At 40.4% G+C, this 15,058-nt stretch overlaps 1 protein-coding gene and 1 pseudogene across 1 annotated transcript; both read left to right on the top strand.

The window, feature by feature from the left end:
• Positions 1-821: 821 nt before the first annotated feature.
• Positions 822-10,285, top strand: LOC123392228 (vacuolar protein-sorting-associated protein 36-like). Its single transcript, XM_045080545.1, has 8 exons — positions 822-856; positions 966-1,043; positions 1,666-1,800; positions 6,352-6,417; positions 7,956-8,020; positions 8,521-8,605; positions 9,907-9,983; positions 10,069-10,285. Exons 1-8 carry the CDS (start codon positions 848-850, stop codon positions 10,103-10,105), a joined length of 552 nt encoding a protein of 183 aa, XP_044936480.1. The 5' UTR covers positions 822-847; the 3' UTR covers positions 10,106-10,285.
• Positions 3,798-5,655, top strand: LOC123392227 (annotated as a pseudogene).
• Positions 10,286-15,058: the final 4,773 nt, after the last annotated feature.

The raw sequence follows: 15,058 nt of genomic DNA, 5'->3' as shown, positions 1-15,058 counted from the left end.
ATCAAAATTCACACTTCAAAGTGTGAGTTCTACTGAATGCTTATCACTTTAACACTGGTGTAAAGTCAAGCATTTTTTATTTTTATTTTTTATTTAAATTCAAGTTAGTTAACATAGAGTGTAGTATTGTTTTCAGGAGTAGAATTCAGTGATTCATCAGTTTTATCTATCTATCTATCTATCTATCTATCTATCTATTTATTTATTAAATATTTTATTTATTTATTTGAAAGATGGAGATCACAAGTAGGCAGAGAAACAGGCAGAGAAGGAAGAGGAAGCAGGCTCCCTGCTGAGCAGAGAGCCTGATGCAGGGCTCGATCCCAGGACCCTGGGATCATGACCTGAGTTGAAGGCAGAGGCTTTAACCCACTGAGCCACCCAGGCGCCCCCATATTACTTATATTTAACACCCAGTGCTTATCCCCACAAGTGCCTTCTTTAATGCCCACCACCCATTTAACCCATCCCTACTCCACATCCCCTCCAGCAACCCTGAGTTTGTTCTTTGAACTACATGGTTTATCTCCCCATTTTTTTTTAAAGATTTTATTTATTTATTTGACAGAGTGAGATCACAAGTAGGCAGAGAGAGAGAGAGAGAGAGAGACAGAGAGCAGGAAACAGGCTAAATCAAACTCTTAGAATAAGATGGGTTTTTACTTATGTAAATATTTATATAAATTTTTAAAAAATGTATAAATTGATATTTGTAGGACTTTTCAAAAATGTTTGTCTAAGGGAAGAAAATAAAGTATTCTGTTGCTTTAAAACATTTTAGTTCTTTAGAGAGATTCCAAAAAAAACTCATTTCTCATTTCAGTCCTTTGAAGACCTCAGCAAGCTAATGGTCAAGGTATGTGTAATTTACACCTGTTGGATTCCTACCAGTTATGATAGGAGTTTTGTAAGCAGACACTTTGGGGACATGATTTTTTTTTAGTCTTTTACTGTTCTCTTGACAGGCTAAGGAAATGGTGGAGTTATCAAAATCAATTGCTAATAAGATCAAAGACAAGCAAGGTGACATCACAGAAGATGAGGTAAATAGGTTGCCTTTTTAAGGCATTAGAAACCAGATTGGGCAAATAATGCAGTGATGTTTTGGTGGGTCAGCAGTTTCTTTCTTAATGTAGTGATTTCTGTTAGGGCTTGTGGATATATGAAAGTATTAAAGAAAAAGTCAGCCATTAGGATTAAAAGATACTTCAGTACCTTCTCTTGGAGTGTGGAAAAGCGAGATAGTGAAATGTGTAAGGAGTGGTTGTTTTATACATAACCATATGTTTGATATTTGTTTCATTAAATTTGTCTCCAGACTGATCCCAGCCACATTCCTTTCTAAGTTTTTGGCTCTGTCATTTGGTTGGCATTAAATACAGCACAGTTGTTTCCTAACCCTCTTCTCACTCCAGACCTGTGAGGTCATTGAAGTATGAAATATCAAGACAGGAGAAGGAAGAAGACTAATTAATTAGCTTTATGCAGGGAACTCCTAGAAATCCAGTTTCTTCGAGTTTATACTATAGGAACAAGGTGGAAGAAATGGGTGGATACAGAAATAACTAGTAGAATGGAGTTTACAGTGGAAAGATTTCAAATGTTGGGGTGGAGAGATGAATGTCACGTATTTGTCTTTTTGTGCATTTTCTTCTCTACTTATAGACCATCAGGTTTAAGTCCTATTTGCTGAGCATGGGAATAGCTAACCCAGTTACCAGGGAAACCTACGGCTCGGGCACACAGTACCACATGCAGCTGGCCAAGCAGCTGGCTGGGATGCTGCAGGCACCGCTAGAGGTAAAAACAGAATGCAGGCAGGCTCTCGGTTGTGTTAAGTAACTGCCAAGTCATCGGAAAGCTAAACACCAGCTTTACGTTCCTTTCCCAGTGCTGCTACTATTCAACCCACATGTTATTTTTCCTTTTAGGAATATTAAATCAGTTTAGTGTACTTATTCGTGGATTTGTTGTCAAAATCTAGATTGTTTTCAATTTCCATCTCAGGTATCTGTAACTTCTTCAGTCTCTTTGATAGAAAGCTTTTCTTATCTCTGATTTTCAAAAGGAAATATATGATCTCGAGATGTTTAGAGACATTTAGATGTTTGGATGTTAATACAAGTGTGCTGTTAATCATTTCATAATACAGATATATCTTCTGACATTACTCAGGCAATCAAAACTCCATTCATTAAACGCCTTTTTTTTTTTTTTAAAGATTATTTATTTATTTATTTGACAGAGAGAGAGATCACAAGTAGGCAGAGAGGCAGGCAGAGAGAGAGAGAGGAGGAAGCAGGCTCCCTGCTGAGCAGAGAGCCAGATGCGGGACTCGATCCCCGGACTCTGAGATCATGACCTGAGCCGAAGGCAGCGGCTTAACCCACTGAGCCACCCAGGCGCCCTAAAACGCTTATTTTAATAAGTATTTCCATCGTGGGGACGCCTGGGTGGCTCAGTGGGTTAAGCCTCTGCCTTCCGCTCAGGTCATGATCTCAGGGTCCTGGGATCGAGCTCCACATCGGGCTCTCTGCTCAGCAGGGAGCCTGCTTCCTCCCTCTCTCTCTGCCTGTTTCTCTGCCTACTTGTGATATCTGTCTGTTAAAAAAATAAGGTCTTAAAAAAAAAAAAAAGAAGTATTTCCATCGTGACAAAATAGAATAGTATAATGAATCCCTGTGTGCCTGTCATCCCGGCTCATGTGTAAGCAGCCTTCACTCAACATTACTTTAAAGCAATCCCAGACATCGCATCACTTTGTAAACTTTTCAGTATGTAATTACAATGATAAACATGCTTTAGATGTAATTATAATCCCATTTCACACAGGAAAAGTGAAAAATAATTTTTTAACTATTTTCAGATATCTAGTTAGTATTCACATTTTCTCTTATGGTTAGTTTGTTCAAATCAGGATACCTTGCAATCGGTTGATTTTTCTCTCAATGCCTTTTTTTTTTTTTAATTCCGTGTTTCCCCTTCTCTTATCTCTTTTTTCTATCCCACATAATATATTTATTAAAGAAGCTAGTGGTTTATTTTATAGAGTGTCTCAGATTTTATTGATTTTATTTTGACATACTTCCCTGCCCCTTGTATTCCTTATAGACTGGAATTTACAGCTAAAGTTCTTTTTTCTTTTTTTTTTTTTTTTTTTTTTCTGTTGAATATTTCATAGAGGGTGCTGTGCATTTTCATCAAGGGGTACATAATGCCTGTTTGTCTTTTTTTGTGTGTGTGTGATGTAGCAGCAGCCCCTAATAGCTAGATAGTCAATAGCTAGTCAATAGCTAGATCTGTTAACTTCATTTGGGGTTACAGTGGTGATATTCCTGTTTAATTCCATAGTTTATTCATTTATTAGTTGTAACAACTTAAAACATTTCAATACATTTTTTGAAACGTGGTGTAGAGGCCCTCTTCTCATTGAAGTAAATGTGAAAACAGTAATAATGATGTTAACATCCACATACTGAATTGGAAATGCTTCATGTATCTGACTAGGTTTTCCTGTGTGTATATTTAGTTTTTAAAGACTTCTTAGGAAGTTCTATGATTCCTGATTTTACTCTGATTGTGATTTCTGTTAAGAAATGCCAACTGGGGTGCGCGGGGAAAGCCTCCAGCTCGGGCTGCCACGGCAACCGCGTCCAGGCAACGCGCCCGGAAGCGGCTCGGGCGGCGCGCCGCGGCTCGCGCCCCCCGGGAGCCGCGAACCCGGCCGGGCCGCGCGCCGGGCCAGGCGCAGGCGCGCGCTGATTGGACGGCGCTCCCCGCGGCGCGGGCCTGCAGCCGGGCGCCCCGCCCAGCCCGCGCCAGCGGCCGCCGCACCCAGCCGCGCCGGCGAGGACAAGGGCAGCCGCGGCGCGCCCGCCCCCCGCGCCGATGTAAATTATTAAAAAGAAAATGGCCCAACGGAACACTGCATTTCCTTCTCTCGTCACTGAGGAAAGGTATAATATATGGAAAATATGCATCTAAGGCGAGTTAGAACCATGCCCCGACACAGCCAGTCCCTGACCATGGCACCCTACTCCTCTGTAGGCCTCGTGGAACAACTGGAAGATAGGATCCTCTGTCACGAGAAGACAACCGCGGCCCTTGTGGAGCACGCCTTCCGGATTAAGGACGACATTGTTGGCAGTTTGCCGAAAATGGAGAACAAAGGGGGCGGCGACCGCTTGGCCAGGCTCTTCTTGGAGGAGCACATCAGAAACATAACTGCCATTGTGAAGCAGCTCAATCGGGATATCGAGGTACTGCAGGAGCAGATCCGGGCCCGGGACAACATCAGCTATGGAACGAATTCCGCCTTAAAGACCTTGGAGATGCGTCAGCTCTCGGGTTTGGGGGACCTGCGGGGAAGAGTGGCAAGATGTGACGCCAGCATAGCCAGACTCTCTGCAGAGCACAAAACAACTTAGGAGGGGCTCCAGCACTTGAACAAAGAACAGCAAGCTGCCAAACTTATCTTGGAAACAAAAATCAAAGATGCAGAGGGACAGATTTCTCAGCTTTTGAACAGAGTGGCCTTGTCGATATCAGAGCAAAGCACCAAACTGAAGATGTCCCACAGAGATAGTAACCACCAGCTTCGACTTCTGGATACAAAATTTAAAGGTACGATTGAGGAACTCAGTAATGAGATTTTATCTGCACGGAATTGGTTACAACAGGAACAAGAACGGATAGAGAAAGAACTTTTATAGAAAATTGATCAGCTTTCCTTGGTCGTTAAGGAAAACAGTGGAGCCAGCGAAAGGGACATGGAGAAGAAGCTCAGCCAGATGTCAGCCAGATGTCAGCCAGACTTGACAAAATAGAAGGAAGTCAGAAGGAGAATATGGAAGTGCAGAGAACAAAACAGGAAGAAGAGAAAGTGCATGGGCGCATCAGCAAGCTGGAGTTACAGATGAATGAGGACATGAAGGAAATGAAAGCAGAAGTTGATGCTGGGTTGGCGGCCCATCTATGAAAGCATAGGATCCCTCAGGCAAGTTCTTGAAGCCAAGATGAAGTTGGACAAGGACCAGCTACAGAAGCAAATCCAGCAGATGCAGAAGCCAGAGGCCCCCATGTGAGGGGAGCTGGGACAAGGACCTCAGAAGTGTTTTGCTGGTGGGGCAAGAGCCAGGTGCCGTGGTGGCCAGGCGGTCACTGCCTTCAGAAGTGTTCTATTCATGGCGTGCATGTGCCAAGCAATGTGTTTTCATGGGTCTAAATGTTTACCTTAAGTTTCGAAAACACTTCCTTTAAAAGTATTAAGTACAATTTTTGCCACTCTATTTCATTTCTTTAAATTCAATGGAATAGCCTCCCGGCCCCTAAATTTGGAAAGGCTTTTGTCCCTCTTCATTTTATGAATGAAAAGACTTAACGACTTTTCCTTCAATGCTTGACGCTCTAGCCAAGACTTTACTATTTTGAAAAATGTCATGGTGATTTTTTTTTTAATTAATAAACTAATGAATTGTCACAGGAATGTGTTAGCTCCTCACCCTAAATTAAGAGAATGTCCTGGTAGATTGGAATTCAACCCTTTAGTCCATATTTGGATTTTATTAATGTTATCTGTGCATTTCTTACATGGTTTCCTTCTTGTAAATCTTCTGTCTTTTGTAGGGAGAAGGGATTTAATTTTTGGAGAACCACCCCCCCCCCCACACCACCATTTATGTAATGAAGATAGCATAAAGATTGATAACTGCCATATACATTGCAAATTAAAATGGAAACTTAAGACAATTATCTAGCTAATACAAGGCACAATATCCACATCAACCACCTACTTATACCAGGTTTTAATATTGGAAACTTTTTTCAATTGCCTACAGCCTATATAGTGATAGCCATATATTTAGTAATGGAATGGTGGTTAATAGTCTGTTTATTGCACAATTAATTGTAAATCATAATAGGATGTGAGAATTTTTCAGGCTTTATGATCTCCTCTAAATGTTTCCAAAATTGGCACAAAGTGCTAACTAAGGTTTATATATACTTCTTGTAACTGTATCCTGTGCCTTGGTTTTACCACGTCAATGCACTGTATCCTCTAAAAGTTTTACAGACAAAATAGAAGGCATGATAATACATCAGAATTATGATGTAAAAATGGGATCCTATGTAATTTTTAAATGTTCTAAAAATTTTATCACTGTTAAGACATTAGTTGTTCAGTATTATTAATGAAATAGAAATTCATACTTTTGTATGGACAGAGAATCAAATTGATATTACATTTATAACACTGTCAAGAAACTTTCATTTTGAGCAAAAAAAAAAAAAAAGAAATGCCAACTGGTTCTAATTATAACCTAATACTTGCTAAATTCCATATTTTAACAGGAACGAGGGGGAATAATGTCACTCACGGAGGTGTACTGTTTAGTAAACCGAGCTCAAGGAATGGAAGTAAGAATAGAACATTTAGATGTTCTTTAACTAAATATAGACTTTCTTAATATAACACAAATTCCCCAAAGTGAATACAATTTGAGGAGGAGGGTTGAGAACACCAGAACTATCCCAGTAGCGGTGTGGTGTGGTACAAGAGTGCTCTCTACTGCCTTGGGATCTGAGAGGAAGACTCTGTCCCTTGTTTTGCCAGTGTTGTGCTGAGTGACCTAGAGTAGCTCACTGACCCTCACTGAGACTCGGTTTCCCTACCTTTGAAATGGGAATTTGGGTTGACTGATACCTTCTGGCTTTACTATTCCGTGCCCATACTGTGATTAATAAGCCTGTGTATGATGTCTTTTCTCTGGGGTTGTCGACTGTTTTTTAGATTCACTGGGTTGGAGACAGGTGGTGTGTGGAGAAGCCGGGGGAAAGCTGCCCTCCTCCACGGGCTCTGAATCAGCAGTGGCTGTTCTTTAACCCTCCTTGTCTCTTCACACCCATGTGTCCTTGGCCCCCCATGTTCTGTCCATGCACTCTTCGTGCCCTTTAGTCAAACACAGTTTTGAGGTGTCAGTAGTCGCCTCTGTGCGAATAGCTCATAGACCTGTCCCTCCAGCGCTTACTGCAGCGCCGTATATTTGAGCCTCTGCTGTGTCTTCATCTGACTGGTCACCGTGAGTGCTATCAGTGAGTACTGACTATGAACCAGGCGCTCTGCACGCACTGCCCCCCTTTCTTCTCGTGGTACCCCAGAGAGGAAGCCTCTCTCACTGTGCCCATCAAGGGCATGATATGAAGATGAGGAAGTTGAGGCTCACAAAGATTCACTTATTTGACCAAGGCTGTGCCTTGGAAACAGTGGTTTGACAGGCATGTGGCCCCAGGCCGGGCTGCCTCTGGAGCCGTTCTGGGTGACTCAAAGCTGTACTTGTCAGCCACCATGCTGGGCTGATTCTTTAAGGTTGTGTGGTCTGGAAGGCTGGCCACTAGCTAGCTACATGTGACAACTGTGACCTTGCAATACAATTAATCCAAATGGAGCTATGCTAGAAGTGTCAATTATATACCACATGTAGGAGGCTTTGTACCAAATAAGAAGTTAAATATCATTAATAATTTTTATATTGATTATATATTGATGTTTTAGAATTCTTGGGTTAAATGAAACACATGTGTTAAAATTAATTTCACCTGTTCCTTTTTATTTTATTAATGACTACTAATATTTTATTGATTTTAAAATTACACACATGGCTTGTGCTGTTTTCTGTAAGATAGCGCTGCTTTGCTTCTTTATTAATTCTTTTTGCCTTATAGTGATGAAGCCACCTAAAATCCCTGATAAATGATAATTTTTATGTTTTTATTTAAAAAAATTTTTTTTTAACTAGACTCCATGGGCCAGCCTGGAGCCTGACTCATGACCCTGAGATTAAGTCACAGATAGATGATAATTGTTAAGTTTCCTCTTGTCTTTTAGTGATCATTATAATTATATAACATCACTCTATTAATTTGCAGTGTAAACTGGATTTTTTTTTTCCTATTAGTTGCTCTTACCAGAAGATTTAGTGAATGCTTGCAAGATGCTGGAAGCGCTAAAATTACCTCTCAGGTAAAAGAACCTCTAAGGGAAGCTTGCCAACTAGAGCCACTGTTCCATACAGAGTAGACAGGAAGGGCCTGCTGGGCCTGTCGAGCCTGCCGTCTGTGTGGTGAGCCAACATATTGCCCCTTTTGGAATGAAATGAACAAAATTCACTTATCCTGGCTTGCCACCTTATCAGGGCTAGTGGTCCAAGTCTTGTTGACTTGGGGGCAGTGACAGAGGAATGTGGGCTCTTCCTAGGAGGTCAGAATTACCAGCCCCTCTGCTAGACATCTTGTGTTAGTTTCTGGAGATTTAAAAGTACAGATGTTCAGCTGTGCATTATATTTTCCTCTCCCCAGGTTCATTAAAGAGAGCCAGACATATTTTCTTCAGCATGTGGATTATAGTTCATACTTTCATTAAGTGCTTATTCGCGAGCTTTTTAGTTATGCTGTAGCTACACCTCCTTAGTGGGTGAAGATCATAGATATTCACAGCTTTGTTCTCCCATCTGTGGTTTTTAGGCTCCGAGTTTTTGACAGTGGCGTCATGGTAATTGAGCTTCAGAGCCATAAGGAAGAGGAAATGGTGGCCTCAGCCTTGGAGACAGTATGTGAACCCTATTTCCTCCTCATCAGTCAGCCCACCAGACCTGAGTGCCTAGCAACTTGAGAAACAGGATTTCCTTTTGAATTTAACTTTACTAAAAAGTAATGTTTGTAGACCCAATTAAAAACACCTACTTTTTTTTTTACTAGTCAAGTACGGTAGTGAGAAGGGGGAAAGAGTAGAACAAGGAGTTCGATCTGTAACTGTAACTGTTCGATCTGTAACTGCTATCTCAACTGAATAATCAGTTGAGATAACTCACCACCTTCAGACTAGCCCAAAACACCTATTATTAACAGTGAATAAATATTAATCAAAATTACATTGTTCAAGTTTTTGAAACTTAACCAAGGAGAACTGGAATTCGTGAGGTGCTGTCTTTTTGTTTGAAGCTCAGTCTCACGGACAGGTTTTTAACTTTCTTGATCAGAATGTGACCCCTGACAGAATTTTTTCTTTGAGTAACACCTACATAAGTGGTATTATAAAACATCACAGGTTGTTTTACAGAATAATTGCTTCAAAAAATATGAAAAGCAGGGGTGCCTGGGTGGCTCAGTAGGTTAAGCGATTGCCTTCGGCTCAGGTCATGATCCTGGAGTCCTGGGATCGAGTCCCGCGTCGGACTCCTAGCTTCACAGGGAGTCTGCTTCTCCCTCTGACCTTCTCCTTGCTCATGCTCTCTCTCACTGTCTGTATCTTAAATAAATAAATAAAATGTTAAGAAAATACATGAAAAGCAGCTGTAGTTTAGATGGATTTTACTGGCCAAACTACTCCTATTACTTATTAGGAGACTTGAAATATTACTGCCTTCATAGCCTCTGTGGTGAGCCTGTTTAATTTGAATAATTCGTATGTATTACACTTATTTTAAACTAGGTGAGGATGAGGAAGTTGAGGCTTAAGACTTGATATTTCTACCATATATTTTAAAGCTTAACCTATATATAAGTTTCCTTTACTGGAGCATGAAATATGCACTCATTTAGAATTTGTTACATGTTCCTTTTTAGAATCTCAAAGAGTTCTTCTTCAGTTCAGTATAGAGCCTTCATTACATTGTAGAGGGCTTCACCGTGTTTTGGTATTTTCAGCTCTACTGTGTTTCTGTCGGTCCTTCGGCATTTGTAGAATTAAACACTAGTGAAGAGGATTTAGTTCTATAGTGAATATTCTTTGGATTTGAGTAAGAAATTTGGTAAATTACTTCCTGAGTATCCTGGTAGACAGTCTCCCTAGGTGAGTACTTAGTTGGACTAAATTAACACATTTTTGTCTCTGCTGTGTTTTTCTGGTAGGTTTCAGAAAAGGGATCCCAGACATCAGAAGAGTTTGCTAAGCTGGTGGGAATGTCTGTCCTCCTGGCCAAGGAAAGGTAAGTGCAGTCCTTGCTCTTCCTTACCACTGTATTTGTGTTTCTGAATGGACAAATGATTGTGGTGTCCCCCCTTGATTCCTAGGTTGCTTCTTGCAGAGAAGATGGGCCATCTTTGCTGAGATGATTCAGTGGAAGGCTTGCGTTTTTACCCAAATTTATTTATGACACAGAGCTAAGGGTTTTTTGTATTTCAAATCCTTCTTGTTCACGTACTTGTATCGTGTAGACGTTGTAGGACATTGAGCTCAGAGTAAACCCTGATAAACTGAGAATTTCTGGAACTTAATACTATACTATACTATACTATACTACACTATACTATAAAACCCTTTTAATTTCTCCCTAAATATTATGGTCCAGGAAGTTTACTTGGGATAAATATAGGAAAATACAGAAAACTGAAGGCTGCTATGAATTTGAAATCATGCTACCCTGAGAGTTTAACCTGAAATCTGGTGGATTTTAACTTGACCCTCCAATCTGACCTTTTTTTTTTTTTTTTTTTAAAAGAAGGGGGTTTAGTTAATGGGGGAAGAAAGAAGTTGCATGTTTGGACAGGTTAGATCATTTTTCTGGTGTGACTAAAATTCACTGAGTTATAAAGGAAGTTTGTCTCTGCATCTAATGTGCCCATTTGGGGAGGTGGCGTTCATGACGCAAGTCGTAGCTAGAGTGTAGCTTAAGAACTGACAGCACAGGGACAGAGCATCAGACTGTGGGACACAGTATGAGGCTCCTTCCCTAAGGCCTTTTCTTTAGAAACACTCTTAAACATGTCTTCAACATACACCTTAAAAAAGGAGAAAATTGTATTCAATTTATGTATATATAATCTAACTTGTTCTTTTTTTCACGTGATGATTTCATGGCTGGCATTTAAAGAATGTAACTATCTCATTTTGTTGAAAAAAAATGCTGTGGGGCGCCTGGGTGGCTCAGTGGGTTAAGCCGCTGCCTTGGGCTCAGGTCATGATCTCAGGGTCCTGGGATCGAGTCCCGCATCGGGCTCTCTGCTCAGCAGGGAGTCTGCTTCCTCCTCTCTCTCTGTGCCTGCCTCTCTGCCTACTTGTAATCTCTCTCTGTCAAATAAATAAATAAAATCTTTGAAAAAAAAATGCTGTGGATTTTGAAACTGAATTAACGAGCTGTATAGACACACCCAGGGATATGATTACAAATTTGGAAAGTAGAGGGCCAAGGAATTCCCTAGGATTGTGTGGGTGGAGGGGCCAGGAGAACCTTTAAGTAACTTAACAGGAACCTTGGTGCTCTTTGACCTTGAAAGCCAAGGACAGGAACCAAGAAGGCGAACAAGTAATCGGTTTCCTTTTCCTTCATTTAATGAGTTTCAACAAGACACTTTAAAAAATCTTTCATCTTCCAGCAATACTTTTTTTTTCTTTACCCCATACATTAGAAGTTGTGTAGAGAAACTATCTCACTGAGAAATATTACTGCAATAACAAAAACTGGCTCATATTGAATGTCGATTGCTTGAGTTCTAAAGTGGACTGCCTGACTTCCTACGTCATTGCTCTCCAGCGTATGGTGTGTTGGCATTACCTCAAACTCAGGGACCCCACAGGGACAGAAGGAGCCTCCCCTTCTCAAACTGTGTTGAAAATGGAAAGTAGGGATGGTTTTCGGCCAAGCCTCCAGAAGGGATAGTGTCTGTACTGAGCTAACGGTTGTGACCAGCAGGAGGGGATACCCCAGCTCACAAGCTGGGATCCCATAGAGGTCACTGGGTGAGGTGGAGGCCACTGCCAGAGGCCACGACAGATGCCCTTTGGGGAAGGAAGTTGCAGGGATCCTCGGCTGCAGACCCAGGGAATCCCTACCACTGCAGCCAGATCCGGTCCCCTGATCCCTGCCTGCAAAAGTGGCTGTCGCTGCTTCTCGTCCTCCAGCGTCACGGGAACGTCTTGGCCAAGGGCTCCTGCCTGTCTTCATTTTCCAGACCTGTTGTTAATTCTGCAATATGATGACAGATCCCCTCATTTCCTCATTGCTCAGCCTCAGGTTTGTTTGGAGGGGTATTCAGTGTCCGGCTGCCCGTGTCGTGCAGGCCGTTGTGTAGACTCGTGTGTATATCACTGCTGTTTCTGGGTTGTACTCCCACTGCTCTGGCACATGCATACACGCACATTCATATATGCACACACACACACACACACACACACTTACACGTACGATATCTCATCTGGCTAAGGCTTTTAAAAAATTACAAAGGTAAATAATAATCTATCTCAGTAGTTGGAGTGAGTTGCAACTAAGATTGTTTGAGCTATTGGATCTAGTTCTTAATGATTTGGATTCATTACAGCAGACTCCCGGGTTCAGTGTATTTATTTATATTAGTGTGACAACACATTAAAAAAAATGGAGCAATCTAAATTGTATAAAGATGAAGAGAAGTAACATGAATATATTTTGTAAATGTCATATTAATTTAAAAAGTATGATTTTACTGTTTTATTTTTAAAGTGGGCATTCTTCACTATTTCCAGACCTCTGTATGTATACTTTTTATCCCCCCCACCTTTTTTTTTTTTTTTTTTTTTTTTTTTTTTTTTTTTTTTGCCAAATAAAGTGTTGCAGAGTTTATGTTTAAATACAACCAATCAGGCCCTAAATGCAAAAAAAATTCATCTTGGTGCTTATCACTAGTATAATTATTATTTTTGCTTTATTATCTTTGCTCTTAGGAGCATAAATTTGTTTGTAGCTTTACAGTAATGGAATTTTTCTATTCACTGTCAAAAATATTTTTACATTGTACAAGTAAAGATTGTTTTCAGGGTTAAATGATTAGAATTAATGTATATAGAGTAAAATTACTGGAAAACTTTTAAGTGATTTTTTTCTTAATGTGTTCTTTGTAAAATACTCTTTGAAAAATATATGAAAGTGACAAACCTTTAATAAGAATAAGCCAGTATGTTAAGATTTTTTTCTTTATTTATGACCTCAAGATCTTACTGTTTTAGATTTTTAAAAAGAAAACAATGGGAAATGGCTCATGAACTGTTTTGGGGTTTTTTGTTTTGTTTTGTTTTAATTCTTGATGTGATGTCCATTGTTGACTGACCTTGTGTATTCACATGAATGTACTGTCTCTTGTTCCCTTTAATTAGACTAGCCTGAGCAGACATGGATTTGTCATGTCCTCATTTTCATGCTCTGCCCAGCAATCTCAGTGTTTTCCTTTTGGTATGGTAGAGTCACGACTCACAAGCTGTTTAGATTTTTAGACTGTGCATCAGAAGTAAATCAAGCATGCTGAAAATGATCCCTGAAAATTTCTTAAATTGCCAATGAAGTTCTCTGTGTAGTCTTAAAATTAGAATCCCTGTGATACATAGATATGAATATATTATGAACATAGTAAATATATTATATACAATATGCAATAAAAACTACATAGCATCAGTAGACTTTTATAACACCAGTAACTGAACTATTTAAATGTGTGTCCTTTTTTTTTGTTTTGTTTTGTTTTTTGGCCACTAGGTATGCTTGAATTTATATAAATTTATGGTAACCCCACCCCTCATGATAGATCTCTTGTGAACTCCACAAGGGGAGAGAGTTTTATCTGGTTTGTTCATGGATATATCCTCAGAGCCCTAGAATAGGGCCTGGCACACAGTAAGCATTCAATAAATATTAACTGAATGAGTGAACTCTGATGTATATACCTCTTTATAACCTGGCTCCATTTATCCTACCTTACTTCCCATTCAATTAAATAAAAAGAAAAAATTTTTTAAAGTACATATTGGCTACGTGAGGAACTGTTTGGCCACTGGTGTGGGCGGTGGGGGTTAAATAGGATACAACCCTGCCTTTAGGAGGGTGGCCTAGTTGGGTAAATGGACACGTGAGCAGTGTTCTCTGAAGATGGCAGGATGTGCTTGTCACAGAAGCAGCACGGGCACTGTGCTGGGGAAGGCAGGAGGAGGCTCCTGCAGTTCCGAAGGAGAGATCTGGAAAGGCCATGTGGGAGAGGAAGGGCCTCATAAACTAGGCTCAGGAGGACCAACAGATTGTCAGTAGGTGGAAGGCGCTGGGTAGGGGAACAACAGGAGGCGTGCCCCTTCCTATCCCTGGGGCCTATTTCCTTACACTGCGCAGACTTGGCCTTTCTTTACTTTTCCCCATTGACTTTCACCTTCAGCCCAATAACCAGAATCAGACTTTGCTCATTTCCACCTGCTTTAGAAAAATCTGTTTCCAGTATGTAACTCTACTATTTCTAAATTCTGTAATAGTTATGTTATCTGTCTCATTTATGGAACTATATTTTGTCTTAATGCCATAAGAAAAGAGAGGAATTGGGCTTCTTTAAAGTACAAGGATTGTCACATAACTGAATCTTTTAGATTTCTTCTGGCCTAGGTCAGTGATTGTACATGGTAGATTCCTAGTTGACTATTAATACTTGAGTGATTTTTGGATTATAATGTGTCGTGAACTGACTCCCAAACCTAAATCTGTCCTTTACCATCCACCCAAAGAGGCTTTTCATCCAGACCTGTCAGGGCTCAGCCTGTCTGAGATACTCTGTCTTATTCAAATTCCATGACATGGGGCATATCCACGATGTGGGAAGCACTCCAGAAAAGTCAGGTTGAAACACATGTAAGATCTTGTTATTACAGTGTGAAAAGTGGGTCATCTGTGTTGTTCCTAGAGTCCTGATAATCATGAGTGAGTTGAAGCTTTTCTCTCAGAGCAATATCTAAGGAAGTAAAGGATCTCTCCATGGATATAAAGGATACCAGCAAGATAGTAAATATGTTTACAGTTTGCGCAAGATTACTAGACCAGTCGCTGACCCAGAAAGAATTAAAGCTACCTTGACAGAAGCTTGTTTAGTTAATCCCAAGACCATGGAAGCTTTTCCCCCCTTCATGTCTACACCGCCTTCTTTTGGAAAAGATTATGCCTTAAGTGTGCAATAAAGACAGAAACACAGTTTGGCAAGAATTCTAATTAAGGGAAAAAATGACCAAGTATTGAAATTACAGCTGTTATTTAAAAAATGTCCCAGCACATTGATCCAACCC

This window comes from Mustela putorius, unplaced genomic scaffold (assembly GCF_011764305.1).
Source record: "Mustela putorius furo isolate JIRA1106 unplaced genomic scaffold, ASM1176430v1.1 tig00000461_pilon_pilon_pilon, whole genome shotgun sequence".
Taxonomy (NCBI): domain Eukaryota; kingdom Metazoa; phylum Chordata; class Mammalia; order Carnivora; family Mustelidae; genus Mustela; species Mustela putorius.
Note: the sequence above shows the minus strand (reverse complement) of the source record. Positions and strands in the feature narration are given on the sequence as shown.

What these genes read in the sequence shown, in the direction of transcription:
- LOC123392228 (XM_045080545.1), top strand. An exon ending in GTGACATCACAGAAGATGAG is followed by an intron (nt 1,044 to 1,665) that starts GTAAATAGGTTG and finishes CTCTACTTATAG; the next exon opens with ACCATCAGGTTTAAGTCCTA. An exon ending in GCGCTAAAATTACCTCTCAG is followed by an intron (nt 8,021 to 8,520) that starts GTAAAAGAACCT and finishes TGTGGTTTTTAG; the next exon opens with GCTCCGAGTTTTTGACAGTG.